This window comes from Pyxicephalus adspersus, chromosome 7, assembly GCF_032062135.1.
Source record: "Pyxicephalus adspersus chromosome 7, UCB_Pads_2.0, whole genome shotgun sequence".
Lineage (NCBI taxonomy): Eukaryota > Metazoa > Chordata > Amphibia > Anura > Pyxicephalidae > Pyxicephalus > Pyxicephalus adspersus.
The window spans coordinates 13,521,700-13,540,283 of NC_092864.1; the positions used below are offsets into that span (position 1 = coordinate 13,521,700).

Genomic DNA, 18,584 nt, shown 5'->3' on the forward strand with positions numbered 1-18,584 from the left:
GAATGTTTATACCTTGGCCACAGGTTTATAAATACCCTCAAACTTCTACTTAAACAAGTAGTAAAAAAAAAGCATTCAAATTATTATTGTTCCATGTAATCTTTACACCCCCTTATCAGAATTAAATCTCCATCTTCAAAAATACAAACCTCCGCACATTGGGCCTAATTTATTAAAGCTCTCCAAGACTAGAGAGGATATACGTTTATCAGTGAAGCTGGGTGATCCAAAAAATCTGGATTGAAAACATTTGCTTGAAAACAAATGACTTAACAATAACAAATAACGAAATTCATTCCAGGTTTCCTGGATCACCGTGACTCAGAGGTAAGTTCTCTGGCCTTTGCAGTGCTGGGTCCCAGGTTCAAATCACAGCCAGGGCACGATCTGCATGGAGTTTGCAGGTTCTCTCTGTGTTTGCATGGGTTTCCTCCGGGTACTCTGGTTTCCTTACACATCCCAAAAACATGGTTAGGTTAGGTTAGGTTTATTGTCTTCCCCCAAAAATTGACCTTAGCCTGTATTAATGACATTTGCCCCTTTGAAGGACAGCTAGAGACATGACTAAGGACTTTGTACAGCGCTGTGTAATATGATGGCGCTATATACATACTATGTAATATTAATCACTGATGAAGGTGTATCCTCTCCAGCCTAGAGTGAATTTTATTCGATAAGTTAATGGCATCGATAAGTTAATGGCATCAAGTTAATATTCTAGGCTTAGGTTAATGGCATCAGTTTGAGACTCCTCGGAGATTGTTTCGAATATATCAGGCAGTGCATTTAACCTGCAGTTGCCCTTCTTTAAGCAAATCTTATCATTCTGAATGGGGCTGCAAAACCTGCAATGAAGAACATTATACCCTTTCAACACTTACTTATTTAAACTGCACCCGGTACAGTGTGAATGCACCCGGGCTCCTCATAACACAGTTCATACATATGACACCAAAGCAAAAACTGCCCACAGGACCTTTATTAGGTGGCATTGCAGCCGGTAATGCACAGACAAGTCTCGGTAGACTTGGTACAATTGGCAGAAATAAAAATAAGGTCCATCACACCATCCTCCACCATCATCGTTCACAAATACAGAAAACACTTCCATCTACTGTCTCAGCTGTAAAAGTTGTGTGTGTGCTTACAGGGGGTCATTCATATTGAATACAATTCTTTTTATTGCGTAATAGAGACATCTATTTTTTTTTTCTCGGATGCGTGTCGGGGACAACAGATGCTATATAAATTCACAAAAAAAATAGAAATATTATAACGAAAAAAAAAACAATGTTTTTATTTTCTCAGACATTATAGATACAGCATCACAGTCACAAATAAAATGCAAGAATAATGAAGTGTAAAAGCACAGCACTGCAGGGAAAGCACCAAGATGCATAGCTGTCACATAACGGATATACAGTACGTATCTTTTCCATAACTTAATCATAAAAATATATATATATTATATATATATATGTTATATATGTATCAATCATGTAGACCTTTAATGAATAGTTTTTTTTATCTTGCTGCCATCACATTAAATACATTTCTTTTTTTTTTTTTAAACACTTTATGTAATTTATTTTTATTTCATAAAATCATATATTTCTGAACAGCTTTTGGAAAATAGTGGCTCGCTCCAGCAGTGTTAATGTGAATGTGGTACCACCTGCGGCTGCAACGCTACAACACTAGAAGCACCATAGGACGAGAGTCTGACATTTCAATTCACGCTTCACTTCAAAAAAATAAAAGTAACCTTAAGAACTGGCAAGCTTAATATTCAGGCCCCATCCACAATTCTCAGTCCACAAGACGAACAAGCACACACTCAAGGCTCTTAGGGATGACTGAAATTTTACCTTCAGGAAATTTTGGTAAAAATTTGCGTCAGTGTTGGTTTTTAATGGGCTATAGGTGGCTCATGAGGGTTAGGGAAGCTCTTTCCAATTACACTGGACTTCAGTGCTAAAAAATTGCCCCTTGGTTGCTGATATTGAAGAATCCTATTCTTTAAACCATTTGTTTAATAACAAAGCCATGTGATTCCCTTTCAGTGCTGATGTTGTCACCATATGGCTTTATAATCCTGAACCCGTAACTCTGTAGTGAAATCACGTTGCTTAGAGTGTGGAGAGGATATATATAAAGTATATACTCAAGCATAAACAGATCCATAAATCAAGGTTTTACCCTTACCTGAAAATACAGGTAAATGCTTTGACTCGAGTATAAACTGAGGACACATATGCCCATCACTGCTAATAATCAAAACAAAAACCATGAATGTGAATAAATACACCATGGTGTTATTTTTAAAACCTTTATTTGGAAGGGGTCTTGCTTTTTCCTCTTTGTAAAAGGTTAAAGTATTTTATACTTTTAAGTTGGTTATGGTGGGTCACATGCTCTCAAATGATTATTGTAATACTAGATAGTGTGTCCTCATCACATAGTGGTATGACCAGAGAATAAACTGAGATTCTTTTTCTAAAGGGATTTTCAAAACAAAGCTAGGTTTATATTTGAATATATATATATATATATTTATGTATTTAAATTGTATTTGTCACCAGGGCTGTAATAATATGATATTATATGATAGCACAGACATTGACTAAACACGTCATTCTGCCTAAAGTCCAGTTGCCCCAATATATATATCCACTAAATGTCCTCTACTTCATCCACAATAGGAAGAAGTGTGGCTTGTGGCAATAAAGATGAAGTATATGTATAAATATTAAATCTCTCTATATCTATAATGTAGAAATAGTCTATAATATAGAAATATAAGTGACAGGTGCAATCAATGCTGCTGTTTTACTAATAAGTAACTCTTTGCTCTTTGTGAGGGTCTCCATGTGGGGAGCAGGAAAGCTTTCACAATATTATATATAGGATGAGAAGGTAAAAACCAAAAGACTTGGCAGGAACAGAGTCCCCTGGACTTCCTTGGGGCCTTGGCATAGATGTGACAGCTCCAAGCTTGAAATGTAGTGCAGCAGGAGGTGTCAGGAAATGTTTTAGGGATATTTTATCTGGGTTATATGTTGCTGTTTTTGTATTGTTACTATTGGGCTAGCATTAGTATTTTATCTAAAATAAAGTAGATGTGGTCCTCATAAAATATTATGAATACATTTTAATTACAATGTATTCCAATGTTCCATTTAACTTTGTCCCACCTCTATTGGGTGCCATATGGTACAAAATGACAACTTCAACAATGTGCACATAGTCCAGTGCTCAACCCAGGAATTTCCAAAAGCTGGGTGGGAAAAAATTGTAGGTGTGTAGAAGCCCCCAAATTGTGATCCAATTCCTAAGTAACCACCCAAAAACAGCTGGGTGGTTGCTAAAAAGTGCCCGGTGCACCCGGCTAAAAGAGGCTTGGGAGAACACTGTAGTCCTGAGTACAGTGCTACAGCCGTCTGGCATTCCTATGCATATACTGACTTTAGGAAAGTCAGAGGCACCCACTGCCATTGTTGGGTCTGAGGTTAGTTCTTTCAGGCAGCAAGCAGTGCATTGTGGGTTGCAGGTAAGGGGTTTCCTAGTAAATTCCATACTAAATATTAGACATTATCTGGTCAGTCCAGGGGAGCTCTAGGCACGATATGTGTATATGATTGGGGGTAATTTGGCTTTATGGTACTTTTGGTGTTTGGCAGTTCATCTGTTTGCATTGCCTTGATTACAGGTTTAAACCTGCACTGGCCTAGGAATGTAGACGCAGGCACCAAGGGTCCTGTATATGCCATAGTTGAGTTTCCTGAGAATCTGAAAAGCCATCTAACCACTTCCTTTCACTGACCATCCCTCTGCCTTGTGCATTGTCCGCCTCCCTGCTGGTCAGACACAGAAGCAAAGCAAGAGTAGAGCAGAGAGCAGAGTAAAGCAGAGCTCCAACTGTCCAACTGTAGAATAGGACAAACTCATAGAAACCAACACAGACAATATGAAGACTCCTTTCGATGGCTTTGAAGTCCTAAAAGTACAGAATGTATACTCTACAGCAATGTTTCTTAACCAGGGTTCCTCCAGAGGTTGCTGGGGGTTCCTTGAGCAATCAGCACTTTGTACTTGGGTCACTGTAACTGATGACCACCATGCTAATATACTGTGAGCTGTGGATATATATTATTTATAGCCGGATATTCCCTAGGAGTTTTTTTAAGGGTTGCCTCATGTTTAAAAGGTGGAAAAACTCTACAGCCACCACTGGTGGTTTTCAAAGCCCAAAATGTGAAAGCTGGAGATGGCGTTATTAATGATCTGACCACCAAAGGCAAAAGAAGATTGACAAGTAAGAAATTTCCTATTCCAGAGAAGATTGGACGCCCTCAGCGCTGTACATCCATACTTGTGCCGTGTGTTTTGTCACTCTAGAGCTGTGTAAATAATGTCAGCCTATGAAAAAAAAAAACTGCAGCACAGTTCTTAAAAAAGGAAATTGTCACATCCATGAATACCCTACAAAAAACTTCTGATAATCACATGACTGTAACTCAGAATTTGTATTTGTGCAATAGCTACTCAATTCTGCATTACAAAATAAAAGCAGTCCCTCCCCCAACTGTGTACAGGGCAATTTGGTTTTTAATGGACTTTGGTTATCCCAGCTGACTACATTTACAAACGGAATGGCTCTCTGTGATGCTAAGACTCGTCGTTTCAAACCTCTGCCATCTCCAATACTTCACAAAGCCCAAACTGTGTCCCAGTACACATAGCAATGATCCCTTTAAATAATAATTACGTGGAGGCAAGGCACAGCCTATACAACTTAAAGAAAACATAAATAATAAAAAATGCAAAAAAAAAAAAACCAATCATATAATAAAAAAAACAGCAGAAAGGCCCTTAAAAGTCTGGAGTTTGTGCTATTTCTGTTTTCCTATAGGCTGGGTAAATTCATGTCAGTCTCTTTTAATTTTTCATGAGCATCACATATCAAAAAATAAATAAAGGAATCCAATTATTAGAATTTTTTTACTTCTCCGTCAGTCATTTTCAGGATTTTTACAATTAAATTTTACTTTCTGTGCTTTCAGTATAGTCTTCAGTTTATTAGGAAGTTTGGAGATTTCGGTCGGACCATCGGATAAGATCCTGGATATTTTATCACACACTGGCCAATTGTTCCATTGAATGGTGGATTGAAAATGGAAGAGCCATCGGGGAACCAACTGTACTTGGAATTCCAAAATCACTTGTCACCAAGGTAATGGGTTTGGCTGTAGTTTATATTTTCTAATGGTAATGGAATAAACTTTCATTTCCCAGCGATAACGGAACACGCTTGTTCATTTTGAAAAGAGAATTGTTATGTTCCTTCTTGGATGACTTTGGAGTCAACTAATTGGGAAAAAAGTATGTTTTGTAAGGAGGGGCCAATAGAGAATAATAAGTGCTTACTAAAAGGACTTTTAGTATCTCCAATAAATATTTAACACTTGATCCAGCGTGATCTTCAGGTTTATATAGAAAAGGTGATAAGATTTCTGGTTAACAACACTGTAAAATTGCGGGATAGGGAGCAGAAGACAACTTATATTTGAGGAAGTCCACTATGAGATGAGTTTTGCATGCTCCACCATTTAGGATACTGAAATGTTTAGGTAATGAAGGGTTTTTATTTTTGGGTAGTTAGAAGATCACTGGAGTGTTGGCCACCAGGTGGCGATGTGGCCCAAGACTGCAAACCCGGTTCCCTCTGCGGTCCATGGCACCTAACAATCCAGAAACTCACGTCAATGAATTAAGTGGTGGCTTCTAAAACATGGGCAGTGCATGGTAGGGTCATTTGACAGCCACCTAAAGTTTCTCGATGGGATGAGTTTATATCCTTTTCTTACACTGAATAATAACAGCAATTGCAACAAGACGAAAAAACAAGAAATACAAAATGGGAAGGATTCATCATAGGTCGGCGGTGTGACACTGACGTAGATGGCAGGATGCGTGCTGTTTCACTGCTGGACAATATCCGTTCTCCCATAGTGCTTTGCAGTATGCCTAGTCATCCATCAACAGACTGCGGTCATCTCAATCCAGGTTGTGACTGAGGTCTGCATAATGCATTTGAAAACTGGTCCTGATGCTGGAATGGCCAAGCCCAGTAGCTGGTACCACCCCTTGGTTAGCCTCCTCCCATGCTGCCCCAAATGAGCACAATCCTGAGGTATTCAACATTGCTTGTTTGTGCTAATATTAGGCATATGTTGCAGGGCGGTGGGGGGGAGGGAAAGGACTCGGTAGGGTCCAAGGAGAAGGTGGTCTGTACAGGAACCAGCAACGTGGGAAGAGGCAAGAAGCAGTCTGTGGGACCTTGCCTTGAGGAGACCACCACACGCACAAACACTGCAATTTCACTCCAACATGGCATCCAGCTGGTCTGCAAGGTCATCAAACATGCTGCCAATGTCATCCAGAATACTGACTGTGCTCTTCTCCTCCAGGGAACTGGCCACACGGGGAAAAATAAACAAAAAAACATGGTCAGACTTTAAACTATGAAGAACCTAAAGTGGACTAGCCAATGAAATAGGTGTGACAGGTGATCAGTGGTTGCTCTTCCAATATGAGCCTACACTGCATTAATAATGTATACTTCATTGGATTACAACATTTTTCTGGTCTAATCTTAATATATAAATATATAGTAGTGAGATCTTGAGATTTTGCTAGGCACCACAGGCCTTCATCAAGAATATAGAGACCATCAAGGGCACCACGGACTTGCAAGGTGCCAGCCTTGCCTAATACACATGGTCTGCAGGTCGGCACTTACTCTTTCTGTGAATCCTCCTGTTTGATCTTCTCCTCCACAGCTTGCAGCGCTGCAGCAAGTGATGCGCTAGTCTCCTCCAGCTTCTGCTGCGCGGCCTCGTTACTCCCTCCCTCCATGGAAGAGCTGGTGATGGACAGTCTGGGGGGCTTGACCGGAACCTGTAGAGGGTGACCCGGAGTCAGGGGCTTAGCGGGGCTGGAGCACAGGGAAGGGGGAGTGCTGGAAGGTTTGATGTTGTTCGGTTGCTTGACGGGAGAAGGGGCTGGAGTTGAACTGGCACTAGAGGACTGAATAATGGCATGAGGTTTTGGGGGTTTGGGGGCTATTGGGGGAGGAGTAGGTTTGGGGGAGACAGGAGGAGGTGTCCCCATTACCTTCTTTACTTCTGAAATACAAAAGAGAAAGTTTAGTTAGATGATATTTTAAGATTTTAATAAATTCTACTACTAAAATAGCCTTCCTAGACCAATTACGTTGGTTACATTTCCTAAATACATTTCGGGTAAAACAAAAGGTGGGCAAAGCCTTGCAGTTTATTTTCCTTAAAAATCACCCACAACCCTGCATAGTAAATCCTGTGTCTTGCCAGTGCAGAAGCAGTGATCTCTTTGCAGAGATCTGACATGCCCCATGCAGCGTGAGACTCAGATCTGGGCAGTATGAGCTTCGCTTATTGCAGACCTATAGGTCTGTCTCAGATGAGAATGTCAGACCTCTGTAGAGTCAATGTTCAGTCCACTTGAATGGAGTATTTTAGGAATAAATGCACCATGGAGGGTTCAATCAGCCCTGACATCTTACCCTGGATCCTCCAACAAAAGGATCTCCCTGCCATGAAATGTCAGCTCCCTTAGATATTGAACCAAATAGTTTCTGCTGTCCTCTTCCTTAGAAAACCTATAGCTTATAATTGTTGTGTTAGCCATTAAAAATGAAAAGCTGAATAACCCAACATACATATAATGAGTAATATAACACGCCACATCTGACCACACACTATGAAGGGGGTCACAGTTTTAATGTGCATTTTACTGCCTGGTATGACAATGGTCTTATTGTTCTCTTGATTGTTACAAGGTGTGCATATACTATTCCTTTATGCAGCCCTTAGATAAGGACTTCTGAACCACATCCATATTGCTTGTAATATGGCTACTAACCCAGCACCACCATCACCACCGGGCAGTATGGGCATTGCCAGCCAGACCAATCCTATCATAACGAGCTTCCCTTTCAGATCCGCAGATCTGCAGCAGATTTGTCTGTCTGTATTTATAGGACACACATTCCAGGATTCCACGACAATATTCCAGACATCAGGGGGCAGCTGTAATCAGGGTAGTTGCTATTGACAACACAGACACTTTTCTGCACTTGGTATTATTCTTCTCACCACTTTGTGTGAATACGAGCTAGCACGTGGCTGATATAATCCAATTAGAAATCTTCTTGAGCTTCCAGGCTGAGAGGATTACTATCAGAAGGCTAAATCTGTTTTTGAACATAATTCTAATATTCATGACACTTCATGTAATCTTCTCTCTATGTGGAGATATGGAGGGAGGTCTATGGCACAAAGCCAGAGTAAATGACAAATTTAGTGGCAGCCACTGCTATCCTGTCAGAACTAATATGATAAATTGTACTGATTGTCCTGCATGGAGATTTCTGCCTTTAGTGGCACATGCTGGGTTTTATATAGTTCGCTGTTCTGACCTGTGATCCATTCTTCAGGATTAACTTCCTTTGTGACTAGGACATCATATAATCAAATATCAGAAGCCACAAAGAAAGCTGATGCTGGAGTTGGGTCTAAAAAGTCCTATAGGAACACTAACCTTTACCATGCCTACCTATCAATAAGACACCATGGCACAGTATGTTTCTTTATCCCGCTGCATTCGCTTCCCCAACGCAAAAGTTTTCAGCTCTTTTTTTAGTAATGGCAACCTTGAATTTCTTCAGAAGTAAAATTTTTTACACTTTTTTATCATATGAATTTGATCAGCCGAAAACAATTTTGTGCTTTGCATTTATTTAGGAAAATAAAAGTTTTGCTCTAACCCCCATCCCTTGTATATAACTACCTTCCCCACAGCTGGAGGCAAAGAAAATATGCGCTACTTGGGTATAAAGGGCATTTGCTTACACATGCAATGCTTTCTGCTTCAAAAAATACACAGTGATCGTGCCTTAACACCAAAATTTAAAATGTAAAAGTTAAAATATAGCCCACCCCCTAATTGGAAATGATTCCTTTTCCCCCAGCAGTTGAGGGTCTTCCATTCTTTCTGACAATCAGGGCTTTTGGAAGACCATTGATGTCTTTATGTACAATACAAGACCAATGTAAATGTAAATGCAGACATTGGAGAGCCTAGGAGTGGCACAGCATTGACTTATGGGACCAGTTGTGCCTTCAGAAGGAAGGAATATGGTAAGCATTACTGCCTATTCACATTCTAGTATACACAAATTTAATGCTTGCGGTGGGAAGGGGGGTGGCCATTGCAAAGATACTTTTTTTTAGCTACCTTGTCCCCCTACTAACCCAGTGTGATATGCAGGGATAGCTACCCAGTCATGCTGAGACCAATAAGACAGTCAAAGGCATGAAGATTTCCCATCCCATCTCTTTTTATTGGTTTAGGTGTTATCTTACCTCCTCCAGGACCTGGCACTGGGGCTTTCTTTGTGGGTGTGGATACGGACGGTGGCGGGCCCTTTCCAGCAGGCTGTATTATGGTAGGCTTTGGTGAGACAGGAGGCTTAATGCTGCGTTCTGGAGTCTGTACTATTTGCTCCGTACTGTCCTGTCGCCCTGGCCCTCCCACATTCATGTCTGAAACAGGGCGGCGCTTTACGGTGCCCATCCCATTCTGATATACAGCTAAAGGCTCCACCCCCATTCCTCCTTCTTTGTCTCGAGGTTTCGGCCTCCGCTTGACTGTGTCTGATTCTGTCAACAGAAATTTCACATCTCCAGAATGTTGGCCCTGTCTTGCTTTGACACGACGCTTCAGAGTCACACTGGACTCAACAGAGGTCAAGTCCGTGTGTTTGGCAGACTCCACAAGTTGTAAGTCTCCGTGCTCTGTCCGTGATGGCCGTGGGCGGTGCTTAATAGTCTGTTTGCGTTCTTCTGCAAATGGTATCACATCAGAAGGACTTCGTGGGGAATCTGGTTGCCTTGCCACTTCTTGTCGCTCTCTTCGAGCTGCTGCCACCAATCCAGTTACTGGTCCACTGATGGTTCGCCGACGGTTAACAACCTCTCCATCCAGGCCAATGGCTTCACGGTGTTTGACACCAGCCACAATGCCTGGAAGTCGGTGAAGTTCAGGGCTGCCCGGATGAGGTAGGAGGTGAGTACAGTAGCCATCAGATCCTCTTGGCCTCTGACCAGTCAGTGCCCTTGGTCCACCACCAATGGATGACAATTCTAGCATAGCAGCAATACTCTTTACACTACCAGCACTTCCAGTGTCCACTACACCACCAAAGTCACTTGCTCTCCTTTGTTCCCGGTAACCCTCTCCTCCTGCATCCTCAGCAGACAATCCATCGCCAAGGTTGGTCCCAGAGATGGCAGAGCTCGAACGCTTCGGTGGTGGTGGAGGGGGCCCTTTTTTTCTGGGGCGCACTGCAAATGATTGACTGCGATTAACATTTTTGTCAGCGCCAGCCTGTGCTCTTACAGAGTGGCTTCTGCCAACTCGCCTCTGGCCCGTGCCATATGGACCCCCATCAATAACTAACAATTCTTCTCTCTCTCCATCGGATCCTGCATAACGGTTTAGGCTATGGGCCCGTTTTTTGGGTCGGCCGTGATCACCCCTCTCTCCGTCCTCCACATCTTCATCTTCACCCTCACTACCTGCCGGTGGAAGGCATAGCACTGGAACTGACACTGGTAGCACGGGCACTGCCTGTGTCAAGTGAGCAGGAGCTCCTTCACCTTCGATGGGTTGTGGAAGAACATAGGCAAAACCTCGGTGTGTAGGAGACTGAGGAAGAGAGCGGGGAGACATGGGTCGGTCTGATGGTGGAAGAAGCTGGGGTGTTGGCTTGACTTTGGCAGTAGCTTGAGGGGTGTTTACAGTTTGTGGGGAAGAAGGCGTCCCTTTCGTTGGGGTTTGTGGAGGAGTGTATGTCTGCCCTCCTGGAGGAGGGAATGACTGGCGGGGTTTGCCTGGCACAGGTGGCACACTGGCCCTCTTTATTGAATGTCCTTGTCTGAGAGGTCTGGACTCACTCGCCACTTCCTCTCTCTTTACATCTTCGGTTAAATATTCCTGGCTCTTAGACATAGGAGAGCTGGGCGCCTTGGTTCCATCTCCTAAGAGTTCCTGCGAACTGCTGATATGCCTAGCTCTGCCACTCAGGCTGCTTTCGTGGAGAAGCCTTGCTCCTGAGGGACCTCGATAAGATCCTTCTCGATGGTGCACCACGTGGTTAATCTGTTTTTCCCAGCCGTCAGGAGTCTCTCAAGTCATGGCTGCTTGCAGCTCATCACTCAGTTCGCTGTCCTGAAAGGTTTTCATTTTAGGGGACTGGCATTCTCCACTGTCTGGAGGAGGAGAATCAATGCTCATTGCATCGATGCTCTTCTGAGGTGGCCTCCTTCTCATGCTGCCTGAGTCAAATTTGCCATACTCTGACCTCTGGATCTCCGCCAACTTCTTCACAGCCAACATCAACTTTTTTTGGTGACCTTAAATTGGGAGAAAGTAAAAAAAGGACAGTGAATTCTGGATGCCAGGGCCAGTAAGAAACACTGTTACTTGCTCAATCAGGCCATAGAGCCAATATCTGCTGATAACCCTCTACAACCTCCATACCCCGGTAAGGTATACTTAACCATGCATGTTCCATCATCACTTTCTTGCTGCAGGAATAGACCCTGATTTATAATGGTGAGGAACACCCCCATGTGACTATGTTTAGACCTAGCAATTGGTCACCCTGGTCCAAGCACTGTCACATAGGAGAGGTCACACGTTCTCACGAGCCCTGAAACAGAGCCCCATTGGCTGGGGTGTGAGTTTGATCTTAGGACTTGAAGGTGATATAAATCCTTTATCTCCTGTATGTATTTTATATGACTGTTATGTATTTTACTGTTTGCCTGGAGATCAGCTTTAAAACACACACACATGTATAATCCAATAATATACATGTTTCTAGGCTGCTTGTCCCATCCAGGAGTGACACAGTCTTCCTTACCCAGTTTAGTAATTCCAATCTCCTGCAAGTCTTCCCATGTGATATCAGTGATAAAATCAATATTCTCGTAGCCGTTCTCAACCAGCAATTTGTAATACTGACCCAGTCCGATCATTGACAGCCAGAGGGACAGATTGGCCTGAGGAGACAAGATAATAAAAGTTCTATTTATCTTTGTAAATGTCAGGACTGAACTACAAAAACTTTGTCAGGTAAAATATCCTTAATATATGTCTTTCGACTGTGTATTTAGCAGCTTTTTAGGATTCAGCTATATTAGTTTTAGGATGCCAATATCTCTTGCAGTACCCTGGTGATCTAAGACAACCTACACACTGCCTGTACACTAAACAGAATGTACCCCTATGCCCACCACCCACCTTACCAATTGCTTTTGCATTGAACTTTACAGGAAATAAAACCGTGATAATGTCTTAAGGTTGTTTAGAGTCCAAGGAGTCTATTTTAAAGCAATGAATCTGAGATTCACTGAAACACTCCCTGGTGGAGAATCAATTCTTGTCATTGAAACACATCGACCTGGAAGATTCTTTCCCAGAGAAAGTTTTAGTGAATGTCAGAGTCACTTCTTCACAACATGTCTGTAATAAAATATTACAATTATGGTAAACATATTTTAGTGGTTCAATAGCCCTGCTTTATGCAGATGGATGTTGAAGCTTAATCAGGTGGCCAGTCAAGGCTGCTAGACCAATTACCTGATATTATTTATCTGAAGAACCCACTTTAAGTTCATTTAGTTCATAAAAAGATTTCAGCTCGATGAGCCCTTATGAAGCTGGATTAGTGAAACCTGAAATACATTAGCTATATGTGATATTACCTACAATAAATAAAGGTGTACTGGACTCAAAACAACCGGGTGGTAGTCTGAACCTTCTACCTAATACTGATATTATGAGGACATCACTGGGCCCATCGGCATCTGGAGCACTGCCTTTGTCCCAAATATTAACTTTGTCCTAAATAATATCAAGGGCCAGCCTTCCAGTAATATTACAATATTATTACAATATCACTGAACCCTACAGGAAGCAAATTCCAGTTGTGAAGCAGTAGGTAGGAATGTTGTTGTAGTCCCATTTCGAATGCACTTAGCAAAGTCAGACAAATGTGGTGCTCGGGTGATGGTGGCAAATAAGAAGCCTCCCGACAACATCCAACTGTTCTTGTGAAAACCTTACACCAACACGTTCCCAGCCGATGCAGCCATTTATCATGTCTTATACTCACAGGTTTGTATTCAGGCAACCATTCACCGATGTTTAGGCTACTGATTTCTGAGACAATTTTCTTCCGGTGTCCAGGCTTTGTTACTCCGATGGCGGTAAGATCCTGAATATACCAGAAAGCATTTTATAAAACACTTTATCATTTTTTTTATCATACAACCAATTTTCCTATTTAACTAATGTGGGAAGGAAATATGAAGTCTGTCATCACTGACCTCCTGAAAATGTTTACTGTACCACTGCCTTTGACATCAGCCCTTTCTGAACCACAAATTTGTGATAATCATCTCACAACCAAAGTAAAAATATCATAGTCCTCAGACTTCGGTCAGAAATTATTGAAGCCAACCTCCATATTTCTCTTGGTATTGATTTCCATTATAGGAAAGAACATTGTATAAACTTAAAGCGCCGGATGTACTTTGTTCTAACTGCTACCAACTAATTCAAGGTGATTTGATTGGTTGATTGGGGTGCTAGATATCCCTGCTGCTAAGTACATAAAAGTATATCATAAAAGTATATATCAGCCATGACTGATGAATAGCTACTTTTAGTATTATTAAACAGTAACAATGAGACCTTCCTGTTTTATTTCCCATCTCTGCACCCATTCAATATACAAAACAAACAATAAATTCAACAGAAATAGTGGGAACCCCCCCATAAAGGTCACAGCTGTTGTGCAGGTCTGGAAACTCATTGCAGTGATCTCGCCCATAGAAATGATACTGTCAAGTGGTTTAAATTTTAGCTTTGGGTGGTCTGACCCATTCAATCAGGGGACATATGAATTATTTTGGTTCTGTAGGTAAGCTACTGAATCAATCCAATTACCACAGAATTTATATAGCTTACATATGTTGGATGAGCTGGCCCAAGAAGAAACAGAACTGAATCACCTGTGTGAAGCCAAAAAGGTGAAGGAGGTCTGTGACTGAGATCCCAAGATACACACGGCAGAGTGTTAACCATAGAAAGAGCCTATTCTTTCAGAAAAAAATTAAATGTTCTGGTGCTTCTGTCATTATCTTAGAACAGATCTAACCTGTAAAATTAACCTGGCCAAACCCCTAATAAACATTGCCAAAACACATATTTAGGTAAATCACCAAGTATTGGCACTTTTAAGGCTGACAATCATTCAGAGGTTATTTTAGAGGGTTTATAGGTTCCTATTGGGGTTTTACCTAAAATTGGTAAACCCTGTTATCTACGCCTTTTGCGGATCTAGTCTGCTTCTTCAGGAAACCAGGAGATCTAGTATGGATGGACCGGCAAATCATTTCACACAATTTTAGTGATGGACAGAGAAGAAAGCTATGGTGCTGAATACTTCTCACAAATGATGACCACCAGTTATCCTTATCTTTCCCTTTCCAAGGCTTTCAATGGCACCATTTCACATCCATGTAGTACTTTCTAAGTCCATCCACAAGGAAAACATCCTTGTGCGTTTTCCTATATTTGGTCAGACTTTCCTAAATATTGTGTTGCACGCCCTAGGCTTGTTCCTGAAATCGCAAGTTTCACCTTCTCGCCACCCGACTCAGACATATAAGACAAACAAAATTAAAAACCTTCATTACATACAAGATTCTCCTATTGGGGTTTTCCCTAAAATGGGTAAACCCCAAAAGGAGGATCTTGTATGTAATGAAGGTTTTGAATTTCGTTTGTCTGATATGTCTTTTTAAAGTAATTATGTTTTAAGTTAATAATGTGAATTTAATAATATGCCAAAATAACCTCTGAATGATTGTCGGCCTTAAAAGTCCCATTACTTAGTGATTTACCTAAAAATGCGTTCTGGTGCTTCTGTCAACCAACCTCCTCTGAACGGTCTCCAGATCTTAGTGTTGCCCAACCACAATTTAACTTCCAAAAAAAAAAAACTTTGGTAGTCAGGTCCAGAAACCAATGAGCCTTTAATCAAAAAAAGCCTTCATGTGTTTCAATTCACAGTTCGTACCTGTACTGTTCAACAGAGTTGTGAAATGTGTTGAGTTTTTTCTTGTTAGTTAATTGCTGCTGTTTGTTGGTTGAAGCTCATGGGATTCCGGTTACAGAACTACTGATATAGGTCCACCAGTTCTGATAGCAACAAAGGAAATAAAAACCTGCTAGAACCTAAAAAGACCTAACATTGTCAGGCATTCCAGCTAGTGTTATCTAGAAAGATAATACCAGATTAGTGGGCATTCTGTAGTTGCCCCATAAGGCAAACTGGTCCGGGAGCATCATAGAAAAAACTTGAAAAAACAACACTAAACCCAAATTATTTCTTTGCTCTGTCACCATTCTCACCCCACCACCATTACGCTGTCCCCTCTCCTCACCTCTGGGGTCATTCGGCTGATGGTTGGAATGTCATAGCCAGAGTTAATAAAATTGGGAGCATAGACCTGTAGCTGAAACTTGCATAGCCACTGGAACACGGCTTCCGAGCTCTGTAGGGCAGAAAAGAAATGAAGATTTATAAATGTCACAACACGTCAGGAACACAAAAATATTTAACCTAACACATTTATGAGTTTTACATGGATTATATTTTTAATTTTTAAACCCAATTTTTCCTTTTCTTTTACAAGCAATCAACAAGTACCGTATTTTTCGCCGTATAAGACGCTCCGGAATATAAGACGCACCCAATTTTAAAGGAGGAAAATCTAGAAAAAAAAAGATTCTGAAAGATTATTCCCCTTCTGATCACTCATGTGCCATTCATACCGGTATTCCCCTTCTGATCACTCATGTGCCATTCAAATTCCCTTTCTGATCACTCTATGCCTTTCAAATTCCCTTTCTGATCACTCTGTGTCATTCAAAATCCCTTTCTGATCACTCTGTCATTCAAATTCCCCTTCTCATCACTCTGTGCTTTTTTTCCACTGTACGGCAGTTAGGACAGGGAACAGCAGGTGGCGCTGTGCCGGCTTCTTTCGCTCTGCTTTACAGACAGGAGAAGTCACGTGCTGCTGCCAGAGAGAAGAGGAGACAGACGCTGCTGCAGCCAGAGACACACGCAGGATCGGGTATCGGGTGAGTATATTATTTTACTTTCCCCCCCCCAGTTTTGGGGAAGAAAAAGTGCGTCTTATATGGCAAAAAATATGGTAGCGTAAGAGTAACTCCAGCCAAATACACGAAATGTTTATAGAGATCCACCCTTATGTGATCCCTCTATTCCTTCCGTGCAACATAGGAAAAGGTGACTGACACAGCTTTGCAGATTCTGCACCTCTGTCCTATCTTGGCACCCCCTTATACTTTAGGAGATAACAGGATCTTCTGAATTAATACATTCTTTTTGTAGCTTATTCTTGCCCCTTTCATTTTGATATGACGTCCCTGAACAGTTTTGACCTAATCGTCTTGTTTATATTTTTCACATTTTGTAATAATATTCATTCTGTCTTTTTTTTGTTGTTGAAAAATGTATAGAAGAGACTGAAATATAAAATCTTCCCATGGATGACAGCAGACAAGATCAGCCCTTTGTATAAAGTAGGACAGAATGAGTGCAGATATGTCAGGGGACAGGGGAGAGTCAGCTTCGCTTACATGCTGTAATTAGTCACAGCTTGGAGATCAATGCATTGACTGTGGATAAGAATAACCTCGTTCAAGGTGAACCTGTTATATAGATACTCCCGCCGCTAACCTGAGTCTAGGCTGCATAGTGCTGCTTTACAGATAGGGGGCAGGCAAACACAAGAGACTGGAAGGACAGACTAATGCATTGGACCTGATTTATTAAAGCTCTCCAAGGCTGGAGGGGATACACTTTCATCAGTGAAGCTGGCTGATCCAGCAAACCTGGAATGGATTTCCTAATATAATTTTTTATTTGCTATCAAATATTTAGAATCTGGACCAGATCCATTCCAAGTTTGCTGGATCACCCAGCTTCACTGATGAAAATGTATGCTGTCCAGTTTTGGAGAGCTTTAATAAATCAGGCCCAATGAAACTATTATAGTAGCACATACACCAAAAAGTTGAGAAAGGCTGGCGTAGATAAACAAGCAGGACATTTAGTGTAATGACTACTAGAAGTGACATGTTATATGAAGAAATATAAAGTCATCAGACCAAAAAAATACCTTTTTTGTAACAAGGGAGACCCCTTGAAATAACTTTCTGGTCTTCAAGGACCCCCTCCTATAATTACTATATTTACAGCTCACAGTACATTATTGAGGTAGTCAGTGAGAAGAATGCCTCTTACATTGCTGGCCATTGGGAAGAATGTTACCCTTACAGATAGCCAAAAAGATCATTGGTGTCACCTAAACCAAGAGGCAAAAATTGCTCAAGGAACCCCTAACAACCTATGGAGGAACCCGGGTTGACAAACACTGATCTAGATATATTGAGTTTTCCGTTATGATTAGTTTCATCTACCTTTCCTTCAGTCATCGGCTCCATCTTCTTCGAGTGGTCTCCGACTCCGTACGTCTGTTCAATATAGGGGCAGCTTGCTACGCTCTGAGGTCGTGGAGGTCCTTTATACATCAAACAGAATTCATCAGGATATATTTCAAATTGTATATCACTTACTCCAATCCCAGATTTATCCCCGCTTTACTTCTAATCCCAGCAAAGGCATGACAATAAAATTCATAGAGAGGTCACAGGGGAAACAGACAAAGTTTTATCTATGGAGAAAAATTGTTTAAAAGGTACCTTGAGAAAGAATAAGAAATGAAAATATTCACATTCTATCTGGTGTTAATGATTATACACAAGAAAAGTCTTCTCCCCAGCCTCTTTTAGCCGGTCGCACCACCCACCTGGTTACCGTCAGTAACTATCCGGCTGTATTTGGGTGGTTACTGAAAAGTTGGCTCACAATACAGGGGCTGCTACCCACCTACAATTACTTCCCACCTGGCTTAAAAAAAGTTTCTGAGGAGAATACTGAACAATACCGGTTATCTATGACAAAGTACAAAGCAATGCAAGGAATTAGGTTGCCAACAAGACATGCAAAACAACATGAAAACATAAAAGGGTCTTCCACCTTCAGATTACTTCAATGTGTTGGCTTGTACCACCCTGAAGAGGGGTGCAAGGTTCAAGGAATGCAACTAGCAAAACACTCTAACCCATAGCAACTAAATAAAATTTAATTGAAGTCAGGCCAGTATTTATATTCTGATTGGATGCTAGATGTCCTGACCCACTGGGCTTGGATTTATTAAAGCTCTCCAAGGCTGGAGAGGATACACTTTCATGTGAAGATGGGTGATCCAGCAAACCTGGAATGGATTTCTTCAAAGTCATTTGCTAGCAAATGT

General features: G+C 41.4%; 1 protein-coding gene across 1 annotated transcript in view; it reads right to left on the minus strand.

Annotated features, from left to right (window-relative positions):
• Nucleotides 1-961: 961 nt before the first annotated feature.
• CASKIN1 (CASK interacting protein 1) overlaps nucleotides 962-18,584 on the minus strand; it is a 156,729-nt gene continuing 139,106 nt past the window's right edge. Inside the window, 7 exon segments of the mRNA XM_072417505.1 lie at nucleotides 962-6,474; nucleotides 6,803-7,187; nucleotides 9,465-11,516; nucleotides 12,029-12,167; nucleotides 13,283-13,384; nucleotides 15,621-15,731; nucleotides 17,689-17,789. Of these exon segments, the coding sequence (XP_072273606.1) occupies nucleotides 6,381-6,474; nucleotides 6,803-7,187; nucleotides 9,465-11,516; nucleotides 12,029-12,167; nucleotides 13,283-13,384; nucleotides 15,621-15,731; nucleotides 17,689-17,789 (2,984 nt within the window). The 3' untranslated portion in view covers nucleotides 962-6,380.